Source organism: Lytechinus variegatus, chromosome 11 (genome assembly GCF_018143015.1).
Source record: "Lytechinus variegatus isolate NC3 chromosome 11, Lvar_3.0, whole genome shotgun sequence".
Taxonomy (NCBI): domain Eukaryota; kingdom Metazoa; phylum Echinodermata; class Echinoidea; order Temnopleuroida; family Toxopneustidae; genus Lytechinus; species Lytechinus variegatus.
Genome location: NC_054750.1, coordinates 11,869,063 through 11,895,753, shown reverse-complemented (window position 1 = coordinate 11,895,753; position 26,691 = coordinate 11,869,063). Strand labels below are relative to the sequence as shown.

General features: G+C 35.7%; 1 protein-coding gene across 1 annotated transcript; it reads left to right on the top strand.

Moving 5' to 3' along the window:
* Window positions 1–820: 820 nt before the first annotated feature.
* LOC121424569 (extensin-like) lies at window positions 821–26,543 on the top strand. The gene is made up of 2 exons (XM_041620297.1): window positions 821–964; window positions 25,757–26,543. Exon 2 carries the CDS (start codon window positions 25,757–25,759, stop codon window positions 26,378–26,380), a length of 624 nt encoding a protein of 207 aa, XP_041476231.1. The 5' UTR covers window positions 821–964; the 3' UTR covers window positions 26,381–26,543.
* Window positions 26,544–26,691: the final 148 nt, after the last annotated feature.

Sequence of the window (26,691 nt, the reverse complement as noted above, 5' to 3'; positions counted from 1 at the left end):
CCGGTATAAAATCACTCATTTGGTCCTCTATATACACCGGTTAACACCACAGTTTTTGCTGTGTATAAGGCCTCAAAACTGGACTGCCTTTTAACCACTTTTGTAATTATTAATAGGATGCATGGTTTGATATCTTTCTGTTAACAATTAATGCGAGTGCAAATCGCGAGCCAAAATTTTTGATAAACTTTCATGAAAATAGGATTCATTACTAGTATATTTGTTATACTACAACAGACAATATTCACCAATCAAAATGCGAGCGCGCAGCGCTAGCTGGTTTTGCCAATGAGAACTTTTGAGAACTTATGGAATACATGAAGAGAATAGGTACCGGCACTTGGCAAAATCAAATAGTGCTAGCGCGCAGCGCGAGCTGAAAATGTTGATACTCAGACAATAAAACGAAAATTTTACAGAGCACTTTTTGAAAATAATTTTGTAAATAGAAAAATAATGAAAGCTCGACGTCGGAGCTAAAATGTGTTTTGTATTTTTAAACATGATATTTTTTCTTTAATGGTCACTGCATGTTATTTATTAATTTTCTCTGTAATGTGTTTTTATTGTAAACTCACAATATTAGTCTTCGGACTTTTTGATGAGTATTGTTGAATAAAAAAAAGAATTGAATTTGAATTTGAATATAGTCATCGAGCATGCAATGCGAGATACAAGAATTATCCGAAATCCTTTGTTCTTTGAATAGCAGACTACATGAAGGTGCATGAGATTATTCAGATACTAAAAAATGAGTTTGTTCGGATACCTAAAGAGCGAGCACGTGTCCATATCGTGCATGCAATATCGAATCGATACCGTATAAGTATCGAACGTCGAGATTGCCGGTGTTGCGTTTTCGAGTGAAGTGAATTTGTGGAGACTCGTATAATCATCTCTATTTTTCGAATTGAGGACAACATTACTCTGTGTTCCGAAAGAACTGGAATTCCTGTATTTAACTGTGAGTATATAAAAAACTTAAAAATGTGTTTTGGGTGAAGAATTCTTGTGTTCTTGCTCATTACCGGTGGTACGGTACCGGCGGCGAGCAGCGGCTAAAATTTTGCGGGAAATGATTGGTCTCTTCCGGGACATCGTCGGCGTATCGCATTGAGAAGCACAGTCATTTCCAATTTTCGCGCACTATTTGGAATATGAATTCAGACAGAGACACAGAGCCAGTGGTGCAGTGTACACAAAGTCCCCGTTGACAAGTTGTAACTTTACTATGCAATAAAATCTATCATGTCTTTGTTTGATGGTGTGTGAAATTGAGCTATGGACACAGCAATTTGGTCTGAGATTATGTCCTATTTAGGCCTATAAATTTAAAAATAAATTTGACTATTTAATTTAATAGATTCTGACTTCCTCTTTCTTCTCTGCATCACGATTAGCCAGGGCCCAGGCCAGGAGGCTCTTCCTAACTCAAGAGAGTAAAAGTCATTTTCTAGAAATGTATGCTTACTCTGAGCCACGGAGCCAGGGATTCAATTCCATTCATCTGCGTGTACGTTACCGCCAAAAAACCTCAAACTTTCGCCCCCGAGATTTCTACTTTCCTTCTAATCTAAAGATCTAGATTGTAGCCCTAGGCCTAGCTAAATCATGCAGACATCTTACATCTAATGTACCTATTGTAAATGGATACAACTTCATTTCCGACATTTCTACGCTATCGATTTCATTTTTAAACAAGCATTCATTACAAAAATCAGAAAAATATTATGAAAAGACTGGGGAGACTTGTCCGAATGTTTACGCCGTCATCTTGTTTGTTATTGTTAATCGCTAACATACAGACGCGGCTTTTTGGCGGTACACGCAGATGAATAGAATGGAATCCCTGGCTTCGTTGAGAGTAAGCATACGTTAGTAAATACTCATAGGAGCCTCCTGGCTAATCATGATTCAAGTCTGGGACTGGGCCCACATTCACAGATTTAACCTGAGATCTACATGTATCAAACGTACCACATTGCGATTGATGCATACGAACGCTCATATTATCCCAGTGTATGTACACAACAACCATTCGTATCTGGAATCATCTACCAGCTAAAGCAGTTACTGCCCCATCAGTTACTGTCTTCAGGGGGGCTGCCGTTCCTGTCAGTCATCAGAGGGTTAAAGCCTCCTGTAGGTTCCAGGATGCTGTAAGCACTAGGAGCATGTTTTTTACTTGCACTTCACCAATTGTATTGTAAATAGAATTCCAACAAAATTGTCTGCACCATCACCTTCTGTCACAGCACATCCCATCCCAGTTTAGCTTGGAAGAGCTGCTTAAGGGATTATTCCTTCAAGGTTCAAGGTGCCAGCGGTTTTGTGTAATTATAAATAATCATCTTTATTGTCTGTGGTTTGAAGCGTTGGAGAATATGCTGCCATAAAATTAAGTTAGGGTTAAGTAAACTTAAAAAATAAAAGTAAAGTAGGTCTAAAGCGTTAATTTGTGATCCTAAACTTAAGTGTGTTAATTCAGAAAGCAACATGAATTAATTTGCATTTCGTTGTCTCTCCATCTCTTAAAACTCCTTGGAAGAATCAACAATAAAAAAAAAATTGAATGGGATCTCAAGTACAGTTGATAGTCTACACATACATTTATGAGATTGGAAATAAAACTTTGATTCTCTACTTCTCGAGAATCAGAATGTCAAATCTTTACCCGGCAGCATGCAAAGGCTTTAAATTAAATAATAATAATAATTGCCTGTCTATGAGTTTGACTTGTGTACAGAAGGTCATCCTCATTTCTTGAAAGCAAGTTTTATTTACACAGTGGTTTATGTCTGAAGACCCACTTGTTAATTGAAAGTTCCATTCAGGGTCACCCATAGTTTCAAATCATCTCGCATGCGAAGGATTCATATGCACCTGGTGCACGCAAATCTTTCACACCCTTTTTACTAAAATAACAATGACTTTACATCATAGCTAAGAATTCCAATTGTGCTATGACACTTACCGAACTATATGGATCGTTTGTTGACTTCTCTTTGCTGTTTTTTTAAATAAAATAAGAGCATTTTTTCGTGATCTTCACGTAGATACCTCTTGCTCAGTGTGGATATCAATTTTTGCCTAAAGAGGGCGCGCGATATTATTCACAAGCCGGTTTGTTAACGGTTTTGCAGCTTGTACTGCTAGCTGCATTGTAGGCGATCAGCATTATTTTCTTGCTCGTTCAATCCACTTTGTTTTAGTATTGCTAACCTTGCATGTTGTACAGATGATGCAGGGTCTATGCCTGCAGACTAAAACATGCCAAGTTGTGGTACAATCTGAAAATAAATTCAGGCAAATTAATACCCAAACTATTGCCCAAATAAGCAACACATTCCAGCCAGTTGTCAGACTTTTTTTCCAAGCGATTGTCCCACATGTGCTTTTCTTGTTTGTTGATATACAGTGTGGTAATTTTTCTACTCTTTCCATGATTTCACAGAGTTTTGTTTAATGTATTCCAGGTCTAAATCCAATATAAAATGGAGGTAATAATCTTTGATTTTGAAGACTTTATTATGAAATCATTGCTTGCTGCAAATCTGTGTACAGGATTTGATTTTCAAACCACATGTGACTTTATGTCAGAGTGAATTCCCCCTTTAAATGATCCTTCCTGTGTATGCGTTAATGTTAAATTTTGCTGTTAAAATTTTGCATGAATATTGTCATGATACATGTAGTTCAACAGGTTTCCTGTTATGCAAACAATATAGTGTAATTGATTTACGGAAATTGCATCATTTGTTGAAAAAAAAACATTTTAAAACGATTTAAAATATTTTGAAACGATGAAAAATGTTTTTTTTATTTTTTATTTACCCTGTATAAAATGGAGGTAATTACCCTTGATTTTGAAGACTTTATTATTAAATTATTGCTTGCTGCAACTCTGTGTACACTTGGCTGTAAGTCTACATGTGAGACAAGGATTTAATTTTGAAACCACATGTGACTTTATGTCAGAGTGAACGCCCCCTTTAAATGATCCTTCCTGTCCATGCTTTAATGTTGAATTTTGCTGTTAATTACATGTACGCGAATATTGTCATGATACATGTGGTTCAACAGATTTCCTGTTATGCAAACAATAAAGTGCAATTGATTTACAGAAATTGCAGGTGGAAAAAAACATTTTGAAATAGAATTATAAAATATTTTGAAATAGAATTATAATGAAAAATATTTTATTTGTTTTTTAGATAAAAACTGTTTTTTTATTTACCCTGCATAAAATGGAGGTACATGTAATTACCCTTGATTTTGAAGACTTTATTATGAAATCATTGCTTGCTACAACTCTGTGTACACTTGGCTGTAAGTCTAAGACAAGGATTTAATTTTCAAACCACATGTGACTTTGTGTCAGAGTGAACTCTCCCTTTAAATGATCCTTCCTGTGAATTCTTTCATGTTGAATTTTGCTGTTAATGACGCTATTGTCATAGTTCAACAGGTTTCCTGTTATACAAACAACATGATGCAACAGTCCTTCTTTAAAGGACAAGTCCACCCCAACAAAAACTTGATTTGAATAAAAAGAGATAAATTCAACAAGCATAGCACTGAAAATTTCATCAAAATCGGATGTAAAATAAGAAAGTTATGGCATTTTAAAGTTTCACTTATTTTCAACAAAATAGTTATATGAACTAGCCAGTTACTTCCAATGATGACATCACTCACTATTTCTTTTGTATTATATGAAATATGAAATATTTTTATTTTCTCGTCATTGTCATGTGAAATGAAGTTTCATTCCTCCCTGAACATGTGGAATTCCATTATTTTAACATTTTGTGCTTCAGGCAATGAGGTCCTAATCATCAAATTCGTAAAAATTGAAATATTGTATAATTCAAACAATAAACAACAAAAGAAATAGTGAGTGAGTGACGTCATCGACTCATTGGATGTAACTGGCTCGTTCATATAACTATTTTGTTGAAAATAAGCGAAACTTTGAAATGTTATAACTTTCTTATTTTACTTCCGATTTTGATGAAATTTTCAGCATTGTGCTTGTCTGATTTTTCTCTATTGATTTAAATAAACATTTTTCTGAGGTGGACTTGACCTTTAATAGTTGGAGTGGGGGTGTCCCTGTCTATTGCAATCATGTAGGAGACCTTCCATAATTGTAGTCTGTGCACACTTTTCACCTTTTTTTCTTCAGATTTTCATTTATAATATAATGATAAATAAATACATGTATATTTAAGACTTGTATAGCACACCAGGGAAAAATTACATGGGGGCTGGGGGCAATTAAGCCCCTATTAGTCCCATTAATTGCAATGTTAAAGCTTATCCAATGTTGCAGATTTAGGCAGTAAGTTGTAAAAATGCCCCCTCCAACATGAAATAATTTTTTTTGCCTGATAGCACATTTTCCATCTTAAAGGGATGATCCAGTTTGAAAGTATTTATAGCTTGATAAATAGAGTAGAATTCACTGAGCAAAATGCCGAAAATTTCATTAAAATCGGATAACAAATAACAAAGTTATTGAATTTTAAAGTTAAGCAATATTTTATGACAACAGTCGTCATGAATATTCATTAGGTGGGCTGATGATGTCACATCTTTACTTGTTCTTTTGTATTTTATTATGTGAAATTATGTTTATTCACTTTTTTCCTCCAAGAACTAGCAAAATTGGATTGACAACTGTGCATTGGATATTTATTGCTGCAACTTATTTCATTATAAGGGAGACATATTAACACAAAATAGTGAAAAAAATTATGATTTTATATAACATATTAAAGAAAACGGAAAGTGGAGATGTGACATCATCAGCCCACCTAATGAATATTCATGACAACTGTTTTCAAAAATTTTTGCTAATCTTTAAAATTCAATAACTTTATTATTTGTTATCCGATTTTGATGAAATTTTCGGCATTTTGCTTAGTGAATTCTACTCTATGTATTAAGACATAAATAATTTTAGCCCGGACCACCCCTTTAATTAGATGCTCTAGGTGCTTCAGTGCATTAAAGAAAAAAAAACAACTTATGATCACGTTTGAACTTAAACAATGGAAACAATAAGTCGATATCTGTCAAAAAGCATTCATGTATTATTTTGTCTTTAGGCTTAGCTTTATAAAGTAAACTTGTTAATTCGTTGGTAGTTGTTCAACGTCATGAAAAAAAAACTCTCAGTCATATTTGTGTGTTTGTGTCTTTTATTTTGAATAGAATTTAATTGTTTTATTCACCATTCACCATGTTGGATGGGATATCCTAGGACAATAACAGGGGCACTGTGGCCAATCAATAGGGTATCTTGGGCCATGGTCTTGATGACCTTAGATCGATTTAAACCCTGTACATGCACATTGACTTATATTTAATGTTCTGAAATGAATAAAGGAAAAGATTTATTGCTACACGCATCCATTACTCTGCTGTGCAAACCTTCACTTTAGTAAAGGGTTTGAACGTGCAGCCTACTATTGCCTCGTGTACTTAAGGCCCTCTTGTTTTGTATGTGCTAGTCTTATACCCTTTTCATAAACCTATCCTCCAATTAGCCGACTAAGAGTAATGCGGATAATTCAATAAAAATTGCGTTCATGAACTCCGAAAATAAGCCGCATTATTTTTACGAGCGCCCGAACTGAAAAAGGCGGATAATCGCCATGACAACTGGACACGCCCCCTCCGATGCGGTTGTGTTGGAAAAGGGTGACCTTGTGACCGCACCATGGCAATTATCCGCATTATTTGGAAATGCGTTCATAAACTCAAAATCTTGTCCCGATGCTGCTATTATGCGGATAATAGCAGCATCAGATTATTACGGATAACTCTTGTCCTCCTCCAATTTTACGACCAAATTATGCTGCTATTAGCCGCCTAATTCATTGTAATGGGGTTTATGAAAGGGGTATTAATGTGGAGACTCGCTTATTGATTTAAGTTTCAATCAGCGTCTGTGCCTGCAGACTATGCATCTGTGCAGATTGGGGGAGGGGTGTTCCAGTCTAGAAAGAAATAGATCTTGGTGGTCTGCTATTTCATCAAGAGAACATAACTTAGTTGCAGGGCTGAGTCATTTCTGAATTTTTTTTTTTGATCATGTCTGAATTTAAGCGCTGGATTCTGATGATGAAATGCTGATCAGGTTAAAGAATTCTAACATAAATGTATGTAAACTGTACTAAAAAGAATTTTAAAATGTGGGTAATCACCGAATATTTTGTTCTCCAAAACTCACCTGAGTTGATACACTGATTCAACAAGGAAATATGCTGGTAAATCACTACCTTTTGAGAGTTGTTCATATACCCATACATTGTAATATATATATTTTATATACATGTAAATAAATGAACAAATATGTACATTTATCCATCACCATCAAGTTTACTGATGATATGTTCATGTTATTTGTTTTGTTAAATCCCTGTGTACTTGGAATGATCTCTTGCCTGCCTTCAACTCTGGTTTTAACTTTTTACATTGTTGCCACTTGTATGGTAACCAAACCTGGCTCTTGATTGCATTCTATTGGCAGTAACATTTTGTAAGCTTCGGGATATACATGTAAATTCCATTGGTGAGTTAATAAATGAGAAGGAACCATGTGAAAATTACTAGTTACTGCTCATCAGGTATAAAAAACTTTGTTTAAAGGTCAAGTCCACCTCAGAAAAATGTTGATTTGAATCAATAGAGAAAAATCAGACAAGCACAATGCTGAAAATTTCATCAAAATCGGATGTAAAATAAGAAAGTTATGACATTTCAAAGTTTCGCTTATTTTTAACAAATAGTTATATGAACGAGCCAGTTACATCCAAATGAGAGAGTTGATGTCACTCACTCACTATTTCTTTTGTTTTTTATTGTTTGAATTATACAATAATTCAATTTTTACGAATTTGACAATTAGGACCTCCTTGCCTGAACCACAAAATGTTACAATAATGGAATTCCACATGTTCAGTGAAGAATGAAACTTCATTTCACATGACAATGGCGAGAAAATATTTCATATTTCATATAATAAAATACAAAAGAAATAGTGAGTGAGTGATGTCATCAGTTCCCTCATTTGCACACTGACTGAGATGTGCATATAACTGTTTTGTGAAATGAAGCGAAAATTTAAAATGCCATAACTTTCTTATTTTATATCTGATTTTGATGAATTTTTCAATGTTATGCTTGTTTAATTTTTCTCTTTTTATTCAAATCAATTTTTTGGGGGTGGACTTGTTCTTTAACTTTCTGCAGGGAACAGGGGTGCAGTATACAGTAGGTTATGCACCAGAATGGAATGGAAGGGAGATGGTCTGTGTCATGATTATTTGTCAGAGATCACATGTCCTCTACAGCAAAGAAAAATGGAAACAAAAGGGGATGGGGGAAGATACTGTATTAGCAACTTCCAGTCATGAGACATACATGTAAGTGCATACTAAAACATTGAAGCAAAAAAAAAAAGAAATGTGTAGTCCCATTTCCTTGAGTTCAGATGTTTTAATTCCAATATTGTGAGATCACTACATTTTAAGTTAGAGAAATGAGTGAACCTTGAATTGGATTGCAGTTCAGATTCATACGTTCCATTGCAATCACCTGCTAAACTGAGCTGAATATAATAGTACATTAAAGAAGTAATACAATGCAATAGGAAAACTCACTGACATAATTAGAGACTGCATCTGAAAATTCTAAAAATTAGTGATCATTGAGTAGAAATCACTTGTAAGTTGTAGTGCCTATAGTTTGTACTATTCATGAACATTATGCAAATATTCTAGTCCTATATTATCACCACAATACCCAACTAAATTTTCATTTAGGTCATGGTCATGTAGCTTTTAATATGTGGAAAAAAAAGAAACATAAAAACTACTTATTAATCAATTGGATGCCCGAGGCCTCGCAATATTCATTTCAAGTGCTTTTCAGCGAGGTAGCCTATACCATGTGGCAGATGTGGTTTGAGGGAGATGAAGGTACGTCCTCATCATCCACTTTCAAGATGTGCTTCTGAATGCCATCCTCTATGGACCTACCCACTTGAGTGATACCAGAGGCATACTTTTTCCCCCTTCCTTGGGCTCGCCAAAACAAGATATCCTGTCTCTCTTGATCTATCTCTCATGAATGCTTCTTGAATAAGAGAGAGAGAGAGAGAGAAAGAAAGACATACAGAATGACCCATACACTCACATAGATGTATGAAATGCCTACTAAGAGAGACATAGTGAGAGAGACAGGAAGAGAGGAGAGTGGGAGATAACTTGAGTGAGACAGAAGGGAGATTTTGACCAAGAGATTACGATTTTAGAGTGACAATTGGCATGATGAAAAGGAGTTAATAAATATTGAAATCAACAGCCAGTCTAATAGAAAAGTAGAAATTAATCACTATTCAGGATGATATGTCGTAAATAGATTGGACTTGACAAAGTGGGCATGCCCATTTTTCTTTCCAAAAAATGACATCGCCTCTTTCAGATATTAAGGATAGATTGTACAAATTACTACAAACCGTTGGTTTAATGATAACAACAAATAGATAACAATTTAAAAATATTGAATGATAGTTGATGTTAAAAATTAATATTAGAACTGTATGTGTACATGCGCATGTTTATATAACTACAGTAAAAGGCAAATTTATTAAAAAGACAAACAAAAAATAATATAAACCACTCCTGTACTTGAAAGAAATATCAGTTTATTTTTATGAATATCAATGAATAATTAGGCTTATTCCAGTATAATAGGCAGTTTTAATCCTTGCTGTGGAATATTGAAATAGATGTGTTATTTATCAAGCCATGGTTATTTGCGAGCAAGTGAGAAAGACGGATGAGAGGGGCATTCACATTCGTGTATATTCAATGAATTGAATGCGTCTCTGTCTGTCCATATGGGATTTCTAGAGTACCTTGTGGTAAATTGCAAATTTACAAGGGTTGAATGGGGTTGCACCCGTTGCAAGCTGCAAGATTCCACCATTCTACACTGTATCCCATAAAAAAACAGGAAACAAAAATTTCCAATTATTTTTCTAGCAGAATCAGTCAAGCAATGTGGGATATTTTATGTGTTTGCATCATCATTGAGCAAAAAAGGTAAATTTCAGTTTCCCAGAAAAGTACATGTACATGTCAATCAATATTTATTGAGAATGTGAACATACAACAACATGTACATGTTTATTTATTTATTTGTTTCTGCATATCATGACGATGTACATAGTGTGACCATCACAAAATTGAATACATTAAATTTTACATACTTGTAATAATAATGTATAATTATGATCATTTACATAAATGATTATACCAAGGTTGCAGACATGCAGTGGTATGACAATGTAAGCAGATGCTTGAGCTGTTGTCACCTTTGGATATGTGAAATACATAAGTCAAAACTAATCTTACACAAAGAAAAACAAATAAACAAATTATTATATGTCACAACTATTTACAAATATTTGCAATGAGTGTGTGAGGCGTAATAATAATTGAAATAATATCAATCTTTAAGTTTAAAATGTACAGTACAACAAAAGTGTGTCTTGCTAAAAAAAAAAAATTACATCTCAGAGTAAAGTATGCATCTTACCGCACTTTTGTAGGAATGCACTGATAACATATTCCTAGTACTAGCTAGTAGGTAGGGAATCCAAACATCAGGTCCATAATGTCTGATAGATTTGTGAGCCAACAGCGTGCGAGGGTTATACAAATGCATATTAGATGATTGTCTTGTGTGGTAGGTATACATGTAGATAGTATTATTTTGTTGAAACATAGTGGAAAAGCAGGTAGGTAACATTTTGGTATTAAATCGATACATACATGTAAAAAGGGAAGTTTGAAGAAAGTGGACATCAACAACAGTAAGATATTGCAGCTTTATGAAGAGATATGTACCTTGCGTCTTAATAAATGAATGGCCCTTTCTGATTTCTTTGATAATGTTTATATCACTGAATGTCTTTAACAACAACAGTGGATCAAATGGCATGTCTGTGCAAATCTGTTAAGTCAGGTTAAAGTTTTTATTGGTTTCAATATGTCACGGATGACCTTCTTTCCTTGGTTGGCAACCAGTCAGGATTGACTTTTTTTGCCACAGCTTTTGTTCATTTTCAATAGCTTATTATAATTTGTTCCCTTTTCCATTCCTTTTTTTTTCTTCTCTTTCTTTTTTTATTTCTTTTCCTTATTTCCCCCCTTCTTTTTCCTTTCAATAAGTATTTGGTATCTAACCAAGGAGATTTTTTTTTCATTCTAGTATTGTTGCAAAATTTAAAACCAAAAACATGATGATTATGATATACATCCCTACATTTATAGGATTTCCTCTTTTGTGGGACACAAATGTTGAATTGTTGAGATCTGAATCTACATGTACATGTAGTCTACAGGGGGGTAACAAGCAGTTTAGGCATTTAGTGTGTTAATCACCACCACAATATACATAAAACATGGAGTGCTTCCTTTGCTGCTCTACTGTAGAAGAAGAAAACAATTCTTGATTACCAATACTTGATTTATATTTGTATATAAATCAGTGTAAATCATTTTCCCTGGATTGTTGATGGCAAGGTTTTAAAGGGGCCCCAAGCTCCGGAAATAGTGGTTTTCCTACCACGGGGCTTCATATATGTTCAGGATCGACTTGCTACCCTTATATTTTGAACTACCGGTATTATAAATTGACAATTTTGGTCATCTACATTGTATATTGAAGAACAAGAATACTTTGAAGCATTAAAAAAAATCATATTTATTGGCAAATATTGTAGTAAGAATGCTGTGATAAGACAACGTGGTTGTGTTGCATCCTTGATAAAGAAGAAGGGTTGTCATGAGGTGCTTTAGCTCTTGAGATTGTTATTATCATAATCATTGAGATTCATGTATCATGATTTTTGAAAGCAATGCAAGTGAAACCCCATATTACTTACATGTAGATCATGTCCATGTATTGTAAGAGATTATACAGTAGTCTTGAAGACACAAACTGCTCAAAACTAAATGGAAAGTATTGTGCCTTATAATTGAACTGGAATAATGGCCTTTTCAAGTGACAAATACATATACATTTAAAACGTACTTGTAGACTGTAGACTGTAGTTTCACATCTTAGGTAGACAGACACTTATCAGTCCTGGGGCCCATTGCAGAAAGAGTTGCAATCAAATGCAACCCTAAAAATCATGCCCAACTTCATTTTCAGCCAGTCAACAGTGCGCATTTAGGACTTGCGATTGATTTTTTTGACTTGCGTTTAAACGCAACTCTTTCTGCAACGGACCCCAGATAATATTTTGTACATGTAGCTGAATGTGGAAAAGAAGAAGAAGGAAAAGAAGGAGAAAGACGAGAATGAGGAGGGGGGAGAAGGGAAATGAGAAGAGAGTGAGAAGAAGAGAGTAGGGGAAAGAGAAAGAGAAGGAGAAGAAGAAAGAGGATGATGAGGAAAAGAAGGATTTTATCAAGGCATGAAACTTTGAAATGTCTTTCCTTGTCATATTGGCATGGGCCCTATAGGGCCTCCCTGTATATGTCTCTTTCTCTCATCTTTCTCTTTACTGTGTGACTTCTTGATTTGTCAAAGAAACACTTTGAAGACCAGTTATTAGCCTACAGTTGTATCATAAATCTCTCCTTTTAATATGTTGCACTTCAAATATTTTTTTTTAAAAGAAATTGTTTCATTTTCATGATTTTTTTTATTTCATACCATAAATGTAAGTCTGGTTTATATAGTGAGCATATGAAGGAGGCATTCAGAAAACAAAACTTACATACATGTACATGTAGACCTCTTGAGCTTCAAAATACAATACACCTGTACATTGACTGTGAAGTGGGAGCCATACAAAGATGTACAAGAAGGAGCTCAAGTCTAATCATGCTTGAAGTAAATTGTTATAACTTAAATTTGTGCATTTACATTAGCTCTCATACAATTATTTTTGTGAACATGTATGAATTGATGCCTTTTTGAGAATAACATATACACATAAGGTTACCATAAGAAAGGAATGTTTTTCTCCTAAAGCTGTTTCTTCATTGCAGAAAGGGCAAATTTAATATCTAATATATATACAGTTTGGGTACCAGCACATTATGTCCACACAGTACATGTACCTGCAGTTTCTTTTCATGTATGCATTTTATAGTTTACAGAAACTTTATGAAAATTGTCAAGTAAATAACTGGCTTCATGATCAATAGGGCTTTTATCGTTGAGAAAATTCTCTGTCGATATCATGCTAAAATTATCCGATATCGATTAATATTGACAAAAGAACATAATCAATATGCATTTTTAATGCGATGTCACATACCGTAAGTAACGGTGTATTAACCGCACCCCCAATTTTGGACAAAAAAAAACAAACTTACATTTACATGCATATTTGAGGTATGAAGAAAAACAAAATCTAAGTTTTAAGATTTCAAAGTATCCAAAGAGATTACCGGTATGCGGAAATCTGCTGTTCTTGATCAATTCATCTACAAATGTTAGAAAGAAAGAACGGTCCCGACAATATTGGCAACTTACACACTCACTCACCTCACAGTCACAGTGTACACGCACACACACAGCACTGCCATTACATTGCAAACTACGATACAGTACCAGTCATGCCAGTACATCAAATTATGATCTGTGTCTTTCCCAGCGTAGGAGGAAGAAACATTCACATTTCTTGCATCACAACCTCACAATCACTTTCAGAAATTTGATGTCTTAGCATGAATTTTGGATACGGGATTACAGGAAGGTTCAAGAAACAAAGAAATTGACATTTTTTCCAGTTGTTTTTTACGGCTTCGTGCCGTCTCTCTCGTGCGTGGTTTACATGGTATCTTATGAAAAGCAAACAGGAAGGAAAAAAAAAAGCTGGCACGAAACGGGACTTTGAATAGCGCCAGCTTAAGTCGCACTATAACCACATTATCACAACGCAATCTCTAAGCTCACTCAACTCTCGCTCATCGGTGACAAAATATTACCGAGTATGCTTGGCGTCTCTTTTAAATTAGCCAGGGAACTTCACTACTTTGAATCGAGAATAAAGTCAAAATTAGTGTCATGAAGGTGGGTGCGTTTGTTATGGACAACATTTAATTAATATCGTAATAATTGCTTCCCATTACCCGCAGCTCATACCCCTCTAAACGACATTGCCTGGGCGGCTACGCCCGGCCACTCGATGTGTTGTGAACTGGCAGACATCGTACATGTACGGGAGGGGTTACAGCGGGCTGACTCAGACCCGTCACCGTGTATAAACCGCACCCCCGACTTTTGCTTCTATCCCGCCGAGAAAAAGGTGCGGTTAATACACCGTTACTTACGGTACTCGCGTCTGGTCAAAATTTGTATCTGCCACTGTACCAAGAATGCTTTAAAATCTGCGTCATTGGATGGGAATGACTGCATAAACATCTTTTAACAAACGTACTTATCATAAATACATCCTAACCTTTCACGTTATTAGCATTATTTTAGGGTTGGATGAAGTTTTATTGATAATTTTGGGGCTTTTTGGACATCATTCTGAGCAGTCAACATCTTTCGCCTATCCACCATTTTGATATTGTGCAATACATCTTCTGACGTAGAGGGCAGCAAACGGCTGTGTGCTAGCCGCCTTCTACGTTAGTTGGTACTTTGCTAAAATTGAGCTTGCACTTGTGATGTTTTTGATTGGATCGAATGGAGTCGAGTGCAGTCATGATCTCACCCCTACTTTGCTATAATAATAGCGCAGTGGGGGTGAGATGGTGTTTTGTGGCTAGTATTTTGTTGAGATTTTGGAGCAATTTCTGTTGCTGTTCTGTGCAGTTTGAGTAAAAAAACATTTTCTGTGATTTTTCCGTTTAAAAAGCCATTTTCAAAGGGCTGTTTCCGTGAATTCGCGGAAAATCACTGTCCCTACATACATGTAATAGCGGGTATTATCGACAATGAGAGAAAGTTTATCGATATCGCTAAAGGCCACCGCACACCTTACGACCCGACCGGTCTACGACCGGCTTGTGACTGAGTGAGGGGAGATGTGACGTCACAGCTCTTGTCAGCTTCAGAGTCGCAGACCGGTCAGAGACAAATCGCAAGGAAAATCGGAAGGATTTGACATGTTGAATCCTTATGACTGGATCGCAAGCTCAATCCAACCTCCAGCCAATCAGACAGCAGAGTTGCATAACGCGTATTATGATAAACAACGCGCATACGCAGTAGTAAGCATAATGACATTGTGCATTTAAGAAATTATATTGATGATAAATATGTGAATACACAAATAAAGAAAACTTTAAACAGATATCAAAATCATTTTGATCTGACAGCTGTGAGGTTTAATATTTTGAGACATCCCTGAATTCATCATTCCACATCGTCTACTTTTACCTTTATGTTGCTATTTTCATATTTATTCATAACACATGTATAAATTACATGTACATCAATCATATTTATGTGCATGTAGCTTTTTTCAAATCTGAAATCTCATCTTCAAATGAAGTCAACTTACGGACATTTGAGCAAAGAGATTGAAGGATCCTGCTTGCTCACTAACATACGGCATATGTACTAGCACATTTCCCTGATTTGGGAAAATTCCTAGTACTTGGCTAGCATTGAAGCAAAGTAGAATGCATACGTATTAGACAGGTTCTGGTGTTCTGGAATTCTTCCCTGACTCATACGTCTTGTAATATTAAGGCAAATTTTTTTTTAAATTATTAAGATACATGTAGTATCTGATCATCTATTTATAAACAAATGTCATGATCTGTTCTACATTCTGGTTCCTGTAGCTCTAAGCTGCTGTGTCAGTTTCATTGTGAAATTTAAAGAGTATGACCCATATTTCGGGTTTAATGTAAACTCAGGTTTAAAGTTGTGGTTTAAGTATGGAAAGCCAATTGTGACATAAATCACTAACAGTAGAGATATAATATTTCAGCTCATTTGACTCTCAAATCATTCTCAATTTTCCAGGAACTATGAATAGATAATTGTCTTCATAATCAAAGAACCAGGAAATAGCAGAATAGACATTATACAACAAAAATTGTACACTTTTGGCTTCCCATAATTTAAGCACAGAGTTGGACCATGGTCTAAATTAAACCTGATTTCAGAATACAGGCCAATGAATTTAAGGATTATGGTGTAAGTGAATTATATTATGTCTCAGATTGTAATATACATGGAAAGTATTTTTAAAGACATTGTTAAAGGTTATTACACAATTAATCCTTAATGGCCATGTTGAATTTTTTCATATGGTGAGAACAAATTGATAATTCTATTACGATCCAACACATTTCTTCGTATTTTGGTAGGTTTCAGGATTACATGTAGTTTCAGTCCGTTTTTATACTGTGGCCCCCAATCATGCCAATTGTGACAAGGCACCAAAATCCCCACAAAAAGTTGAACAGTGTGAATATCATGTAGAGAGCATCAGTAGGGGTCATGGTCATAGTGTCAAATGGTCATTTTCAAACAAAAGTGGACATAGGGGTGAAAATTAAAACTTGCTAGAAATCATTAGGCTTCAATGTTTTTTGAAACTAGACATCTGAAAGTATATTTTTCCATTTCATTTACATGAAATTATTAATTATGTCTTGAGATACAGTGAATTTTATGCAAGGGAAATTAAATGTTACAAAATGTTGATTTTTGCATTAAAATTCACATATTGCCTATCACAATATAAAATTTGTATTTGAAGCGCATTTGTTGGCAAGATACAAGCTGTGTATTGTATCTAACTCCTAAATAGCAAAAAAAAATTCTGTGAAGTGTTTTTCTGAAAAAATTGGGTTTCGAAGTTTTCAAAACTGGTTGTCGTGTCACTCACGTTTTAAATGCAAAAAGTTTTCTAGAGCTGTGTATTCTGAAAATTAATTTATCCTAGTACTGGAGCAAATACAGTTTATCTGTACCTTATTGTATATAAAGTAACTTGGTAAAATGTGTTAAGGTAAAGCTAAAATTAACTGTTAAAGTTGTGTCGTGTCACTCACAATGTCGTGTCACTCACGAAATGTTGTGTCACTCACGGTATTATATTGTGTATAAAAAAGGACATCCAGTAATTTTTGAAGCGTTTTAGCAGGGATACAGTCAAAATGTTGTTCCAGACATCATTTAGGCCTATTTTAGGCTAATAATTTCCTCCATCTTCTTTATTTTACTCCTTTTTATGGAAATATTGAATTTGACATGAGTTCATCTATTTTCTCTCCTCTCCGTGGTTGCCTTGGTTTAAAAAATCCTGACAATTTCCCATTGGTGTGAAGACTCGGATCCTAATTCATATTTTGGTGAATGTACTGTGATTATTAAGAATAATAATAAAAAAACATAATCACTACACACAAAATTATGAAATTCAATGTATCAAGAGAAAAACCACTATAGCAATGGACATATTTACAGTGCATAAAGGGTTGGTGATGGTTCAAGTCATACCTAGGTATTACTCGAACATTCTCTGTCTCCATTTACAGAAATGAGCAGAAAGTTCACCTTTCTTTTGAGCAATGTTATTTCTTTGTTATACATGTACTCATAGCTAGAAAAGTCAGGGATCCTTTTTTGAAATTTGCAGAAATTTTAGTGGTAAAGTAGTGTACATGAGATATAAGAGATCACCATGAACACCAAACATTTTTTCAAATTCGGAAAAGAAAATATTTTTCTTTTCCTTCTGATTGATTAAATCAACCTTTTCATTTGCCATAAAGCTTGTATTCCAGGACATGAAATAAACAAATTTGCAAGAAAACATAAACATTTCAGGTGAGAATGTACTGAGATTTGATAGAACATTTTGGATATTGCTTGAAGCAGCTACATGTACATGCCAAGTTCAAAATCATTATTTGTTCGGCCACCATTCATACCGCTAGTGATTAACTACATGTAGGGTCTGAACAGCAAACTACCGTAAGCGGGCCGATGTGTGTTCAGAGCAGATTTGCATACACATATTCATGTACAACAAAATGATGCATGTACATGTAGGGCCCAACAAGTCCCAACCGAGACCGCATTTTGATTTGAGCAACTTTGGATGGGTTGCCATGTACCAGTAGATCATTTTTTTTTTGGGGGGTACCCTGATAAGAACAGAGCTGGACCTTGAGGGGAAAAAGCTATTGAGGTATAAAGGGAGCCTGGTTGGGATGCTGAATTGGATTTTAGTGTGACATCCAAGGGCTTAGAAAAGGAAAGGCTAATGACTTGTAGTTGTTATGTAATAGTAGCAGACTGCAAGAATCAGGTACTGACTGCGTCTTTCACCTTGTGGCTTTCCCTGGATTCCTGTGGTATGGTATATGATCAAATAATTAGCAATGAAAAGGCGCTTACAAGATTCCAGCTAAAAGCATAGCTCTGAATTTTGGTACAGTGCCTACATGTACTGCCTTGGGAGGGTCCACATACAAGCAGTGTTCAGGAGAAAACCTATGCTTGTTGAGTTGAATTCCCAAGTTTCTCAAGGATTTGCTGATAGTCCATCTGAAGTGTGCAGCAACATGATTGTGGTTTGGTACCAAAAAGACATTGAAACTGCCATGTCCTATTTGGACAATGCCTAAAATATTAAAGGAGGATAATATTGTAATCCAATATTTCAAGAAAAAGGAGTCATACATGACATCATTGGCTACCAGACCATGCCAGATGATGTGAGTGACTATTGAGAATACCTTTCTTACAAGGAAAAATTATTCCATCCATTGTGGATGCTGAATTGTATAAACCTGTAAACTTTCATATACAGATAGGGAGAAAAAGTTAAAGTTTTGAATGATATCAGGCCACAAAAATTATGTTTGAGTTGATGTCAATGACAAGACCTCATAACACCTCCTTCAAGTGCCCCCTCCTCCTCTAAAGAGGAGAGTGGTAGAAGCCCTAGTGTGACAATGTGGTATGGTATAGGGAATGTGAGTTGATGGGCAAATATGACCATAAACCAAGAATAAAACATCAGGATGACATATTATGACCTCTAAAGAAAACAGTTATTATGTTATTAAGCTTGTTTTTTGGTTAATGGTACTTTACTCTTCTACATCATGCAAAAAATACTTTCAATGTTGAGATAAATGTTGTATTTTTGCACTTGTCGTGTCACTCACGTTTTGGATGTCGTGTCACTCACGGTATATAGGAGGGTACCATTTTCCATAGAGAAGGTTTGATTGATTTTGACTATATGTGTTAGATAGGTACACTATTTATTTCCATTTACTGGTACTCACACTACTCCATGACAACTACATGTACTTGGGCACGAATCTAACCATATGTGTTAGTGGTCAGAAACCCATGTCCAAAATTTGTCGTGTCACACACGCACCGTTTTTTAATCATATCTACTAAACAAATTGTTGAATTCAAATCAAACTCGTAGTGGCCCATGCCAGTCCTACATTGTATATAATGTAGTAGTAATGATTGATTCATAACCTTTAAGTTTGAAGATATGAGCCCTTAAACCTCTCCGATTGTCGTGTCACTCACGTTTGAAAATGACCAAATATGAGTTTCAGTATTTTGTGAAAGAGTACATCTTCATATATACTTTACAAAGATATTGGATATAGTGCTCATTCAAACGGTTAAACCCAGTGATTCTATTTTGACAGTTTGATTTGACCCATATTTTTTTATTCTCCCGGAATCCAAAATATTCCCTTATTAAAGAGCTGGGTAACAATGGACAGGATGTGCTTTAATTAGTGTGTCAGCTTTGGGGGTAATTCGATGCCCTCTTCCATGAAAACTTCATTGATTTTTAATGCTATCTTTATCATCTTCACACAAAAAGTAGGATGGCCAGTGTCTTTCAATTGAATGGCTAACTTTTATCAAAGGTAACATTTGATGGTACAGGTATAGTGAACATTTTTCTTGAAGTGGGTTAAAATCATCCGATGGTACATGTATAAAGAAGTAAGTTATTACACCATTTTGAAAATGAAAATTTCCTTTTCAGATGAGATCTTTAATTCAATACTGGCAACTTTTGGTGAGTTTGCTTTGTCTGGTCACAATATAAAGCCAGCATCTGTGTATACATGTATCTATTATATATTTCATCTCATCCTGGATATTCTTGAAATCAAGTGCACAAATTATTTCTGCGCATGTATGTTTCTACCTGTGACTGAGTTTTTGTACAACCCAATTGACCACAAAGTTCTTTTGGTGTCCCATATTTATCTCTCTTTGTTGTTGTTGCTATATTTAGAGAAAGGCCAATTGCCAAAGTACTACTTGTGTACAAAATCATATCCAGGTGACACAATACTGTAGGAAGATGTTTGTAGAGCTGTTCTGATATTTTGAGTGGTTTGTTATTCTGGCATCTGCCATATTGCTTTGTTGATAGAGGATGTCATATATTTGGGTCCACATGTCTGAATTGATCCTTAATTCATACACAATAGGTGGTTTCAAACCGCCTCGATCATAAGAATCCTGTTACATTACGCGAACTTTTTTAGGCTAAAAAATACCCATTAATTATTCCTGCATTCACACCGCCCTGAAACATACCCTTTCGGGATAAGTTCCCGAAGTTACGAGCATGCGCAGTATGGTCTGATAAGCAGGCAAGGTGCGAGATTCAAAATCACTAGCCCAGCAGCCACCCATGCCGCTGCGCCCAACGACATGCTGGGCTAAAAGTTCCCGTAAATTGCTTTCACATCGCGAAAATACCTGCGACCTTGGAAAAATCCCCGCGAAAGTTCTCGTAATTTCGCCAAGTACCTACTATTTAGCGGGTATTTTCTTTCGGGGAAATTGCGCATAGTTTGCTTTCACATTACCAAAATACCTGGTATTTTCTGATCAGGGTAAATTTCCCGATCAGAGAATACCTGGAACTGACGAACTTCGAGGCGGTCTGAAACCACCTAATGTTTTTCATCAGTGCTTTCTGAATGTGCACTTGATCTTTATCACAGTCTGAGATATTTCTATAATATGTTTATTCACTAAAACTGTCCAGAAAGCCTGGCTCACACCTTTGCGTTTTGGGCTTGTGTTCAGCTCGAAAGATTTCAGTCAGTAAGAACTTTTATCAAACTGATATGGCTTTGTGACAAGACAACACTGCTCCTTGTCTGAGCTGTGACAATGTGATATAATACCCTTTTTATAAACCCATCCTCCAATTAGCCGCCTAAGAGTAATGCGGATAATTCAATAAAAAATTGTGTTCACAAACTCCGAAAATAATCCGCACTATTTTTACGAGCGCCCGTCCTGAAAAAGGCGGATAATCGTCATGACAACTGGACACGCCCCCTTCGATGCGGTGGTGTTGGAAAAGGGTGACCTTGTGACCGCACCATGGCAATTATCCGCATTATTTGGAAATGCGTTCATAAAGTCAAAATCTGGTCCCGATGCTGCTATTATGCGGATAATAGCAGCATCAAAATAATGCGGATAACTCTGGTCCTCCGATTTTACGACCAAATTATGCTGCTATTAGCCGCATAATTGGGTTTATGAAAGGGGTATAAGAGGCACATCATGCATGCACATAATGTGATCCTCGTCAAAAATACTGGTATTAGGCCATTATTGTGTCCTGTTTTATTTGCATCTGAAATTCAGAGACAATTAACTTTTCTACTACATGACTACTACTACTACTACGTTACTATTACTACTACTACTACTAATACTACTATTACTAATAATAATTCAATTGCGGTATTACAGAGATCGACTTTATTCTGTCTTGTGTTTTTGTGACAAGACAATTCACTGCTTGTGATCCTTGTCAAAAATACTGGTTCTGGACAATTGTTGTGTCGTGTATACATCATCATCTCCTTTTCTTCTCCTTCCTCTTCTTGCCTCTTTTACCTCTTCCTCCTTCTTTTTCTCCTCCCCCTTCTTCTTTTTCTTCTCCCTCTCCTATTCATATTTTAATTCTTTATTATTGGTATCATTCAAGTATACTGTAAGTCTACATGTAATGTATAGTCATCAATTCAAGTGACTACTACCACCAAGCTAAGTTAATATCAGGCATGAAACTGAAAGGCCTTCTTGTATTAACATAAGCTTTGAAAGTGGCATTCATGTGTGTGTCTTATCTGTCAAACTATTCATTACTGTCATAATTTTTCTTTTCATTTTCAAGAGTTTGCTTTCTTCCAATTATCCCCTTTTTCATTTGCACTGTAAATCAGAATGATATAAGGTTTATACAATGGTTGTTGTAGCAACTAAAGTTTATTTGACACCTCCTTTTTCTTAACCATCCATCTCTTCAGTAGCTCATCAATGTCCTATGAATTTTGATGAGGGGGCTATCCTTATTCATGAGTTAATTCTTATGCATACCATCCCTTGAGATCCGTACTTACCGTTGGGTGCAAATTACCAAAACTCTCTCTTCCTCTCCTTGTGTAATCACTGATCATGCCCCAAGGTCATAATCAAGGGTGGGCCCAGGAAGCTCCTTTATTTTACAAATGGGGTTGGGACATTGAAAATTGAACAATATTGTATTTGACCTAAAAGTTTTCATTCCCCAAATGGGCTCCTTTCCCCCAAACAAAGAAAAAAAAATGGAAGAGAAAATAGCAGGGACCAGTGGTGAAATGTCCATCAAGAAGAGGGGGAACGGGAGCCATATAAAATTAAAATTTGCAGACTTTTCATGATAGGGGAATAACAAGGAACAGTTGAGCTCTATTTTGTGAAGGGGGGGAGCATACGTCTCCTACATGGATTGGTGCCTGGTAAGAATGGTTTTTATTCACTTGTTTAAAGGTTAAGTACAGCAGTGATCATTAAGGGATAATTGGCTTTTTGCCTTACACTAATTAAGATGCATGTAGTACCACATTTCCAATTATTCATTGAAATATAAGTGCAAGAGATCATCTCATTTTCCAGTCTTATGTTTTCAGATTAAATTCTAGTAAAATGATTTGAGCAACCGTCACTTTCTATCCACTGATACACATTCCTTGTATTCCCTGCATGGATAGGCACAATGCATCATGCATGGCTGCATGCAAAAATCTTGTTGGATTAATACACGTGAAAGATTTTTCAAACCTACCTCATAGAAACCTCAATGTTTATGTCCTTCAATATTTTAGGCATTTGTAAACCAATATTTGCTCAAATAAGTGTCCCCTCATGTTTGAAATTTATAATCTAATAGTCATATTGAACTCTAAAAGCAGAGAACAATAGGTTCAGAAAACCGTATCTATTCATATTTCGGGCTAGATGTAACTTGTAGGCTTTATAGCATCTGTCAAGTGAGTGTTAATTGTGTCCTACACGTACAGTATATTATAATATAATAATGTCATCTTTTACCAAGGGTAGCCACTTCATTTCTGAAAACTGTTCTCCCAGCGGCCCTTCTTGATATGATAATGTTAATATTACCCCGGCTTAAGCCAGAAAAAGACCATTGATAAATACATGTACATTTTATAATATAAAGGGATGTCTTTAGTTAGTTAACTGTTTAAAAACACTTGTCCTTATAATAAAATACAAAGATCATGAGTTTGATTCCTGCAAAATTGATTCCTGCAAAAATATGCCTTTGAGCAAGGTATTTTATCCACAAGTGAAAAAGTACATATATACATGTACACGCATAATGTTCTTTTAGTTTTATCTTCTTTCATAGTGCCTTTACATATAGATTACATTAGAATGAAAACAAAAAGAAAAACCATTATAGCCAATTAATCATTGTGACTTTTAAATAGGCATGTTCCATATCAGATGAAAGGTCATTTTAATAGGCGTTGCATTAAAACGAGGTGCATGTTGTACATGTATTATAAGGTTTCAGTTTCTAATAAGTCAGATATTTCGGGGGGGGGGGGGGTATTTGTTTGCCTCACACCACAAGCACAATTTATGATATTGTTATGCTGTGTACATGTATGATGATGTGGACATGTGAGTTTAATACTCTTTTGAACCAGAACTGTGCACATTGTTTCACTTTCAGATGGTATTGACAATTGTAGAGAGATCTACTAAATTGGATACTTATAAATCATATATCATTAATATCAATACAAGTACCTTTACATGCCATGTAGCATACAGTACTTGATGTATACTTGTGAAGTTGAGTACTAATAGAGGCCAGGGAAATATTCAGAACATTTGGTGAAAGTTTGAAAAGAACATTTACAAGGAATAAGAATATCATTCAGGTTTATTTGGTCAAGTTTACATGGAAAAAGTTTATTTCAATCCATGTACATGTACATGCACATACATAAGGTAGAGAATTTATAATTTTTTTCTTCATCAAAATCATATAAGAAAGTACATTCTCCTGTTTGGTCCACTTCATTGGAGTATTTCATGCAGCATCTTCTCAGCGATTTTAATTTCTGAATTTACTCTCCACCAATCAGATACAAGTATTTCAGTAGCTTATAGCAACAATAGCTTACTACATGTATGACATTGTATAGAATTGCAGATATGCCTCAAGTATTTGATATTATATACATGTAGACAAGTGTGCTTTACTTAATAAAAAAAAAGATTAGAAACAATCAAATTGATGTTAAGCTTTTGATCCAACCCTTTTAAACCCCATTTCACAGAGAGCAAGACCTTTGAAAGACTGCTGTAGGACCATGAAACTTGCTTGATCTTTTAGGGGTCTTCCAACAATCTTTCAAAGATCTCTGAGGTATTTCACGATTCCTGATCTCCCAGTGGTCTTCGTGGTCCTTGTGATTCCCAAAGCTTTGTGAAGCCATTCGAAACAGTCTTTCAAAAAAAAAAAAATGGTCTTCCGGTAGTCTTTCAGCAGTCTTTTGATAATGGGGAACAAAATCAACTTGAAATAGAGTTTGTTTATATCAAGTGAATAGTGGAAAAAAAATGTAATAGGGGTCCAATGAAGTAGCACAGAGGGCATTATACAATGTAGGCCAAAGAACCAATTCATCTTACTTTCCACTCGTCAATATACATACAAGTAGTTCTTTAGTGATGCTTTTACAATACTTCCTAAGAGTGTTTCATCTGATAAGTCCCATTTTATCGGACAGTTACCGTAGTAACAGTGCTTCTCGGCCAATTAAAATCAAGGAAAGTTGTCAGATCTGACAACTTGTCAGAGCGTATTGGCGCAAAAAAATTGATGAAATGCTTTCCAGGTATCTTTGGGATACAACATCTCAGTGAAAGATGTACACTGCAGACTTCTTGTGATAAATCAATGTTTAGATTGGACAAGGTCTACATGTATGTTTTTTTTTCTCAAAAGTTTAGGCAAGGTGAATCTGGAGAAGATTTAGTACTTGTCTGTCCAACCTTTGACTTCAGAGAATGTTGCAATGTGTGAAATGTTTATTTTGGGTTGTACTGTACAAGGTGTAGCGCAATGGTTTCAGTTTTGGTTGTCCAGACTGTTGTAACTTAAGTTGTATAGGGTCTTTTTTTCCGCAGTGGTCTTCCGTATCCATGAACTTTTCCAGAAAACAAACAAATTAATACTTGTGTACGGTTTTAATAAAAACGTATACAAGTATTAATAACTTTTATTATGCGTAATTTTTTTTTCCAAAGTGGAGTCTGGACTCTTGTATGTCTTGAGAAATTGAGGTTTGTGCATGTATTTGTATGCTGATATGGTAAAAATTCAATTAATTTATTTTCTTGTGTAATTTTGCAGATGAGTGATAGCAAGGTGATAGAGGTGGAGGTCAGTGGGAGCCGAGAATCCCAACGATATTCATCAGGACATAGCATGGATTCTTATACCAGGCCACAATCTTCACCTCCGAAAGAGAACGGTCCCCTGATGGTGGAACATTCCCCTTCTCCTCCTCCCCTGCAGAATGGGACCCCTGGAACTCCCCCAACAAATACCAGCAATGGACATCCATCCCCTGCCTTGAAGATCAGCGCGCCCCCTCAAGACTACCCAGGGAATTACCACCACTATACCCAGATCCCTGAACATCATATCTCTGCCCCGACATCCCCTGCGCAACACCACAACCGCATCAAGGTGCACAAGAGGGACTCTAGCTCTGCAAGCTCTTCTGATGAGGACAAACCCAGTGTGCCTTACCCTAAGACTGCTTCAACCCCAAATATCCATGTCAATAGCTTGGCAGTGGAGGTTAATGGAATGTCCGGACCGGTCAAGCGGTCAGTGTCCGCCTCACCTGGCAAGCGTCCATTGGGGATGAGCAAGATGGAAGTTCGTATGAGAGGACTATCAGGGTACGACTCAGCAACATATAGTGATTCAGACATTGGTGAGTTTTTTTTTCATCTTATTTTGAATTAAAAGAAAAACCTTCACAATCTTTATATTTTGCATTTACTGTGAAACAGGTTTACATCTCTTTCATATAAAAATTTAAAGGTGCCAGATAAAATCCAAATCTGAAAAGTGAAAAGTCCAGAAATTAAAACACTACTGTTTTGCACTCTGATGAAGTACGAGCAGTAGAGGGGAAGTGATTATAGGATTTTCTCTCTTCCTTTTTTTTTTTTGGGGGGCGAACTTTTAAGAAAAATGACAACCCAGTGGAACGGATCTTTGCTGGTTCAAGGGGCCTAAAAACTTCAATGAAAAAAAAGAGGAAGTGTTCCAGC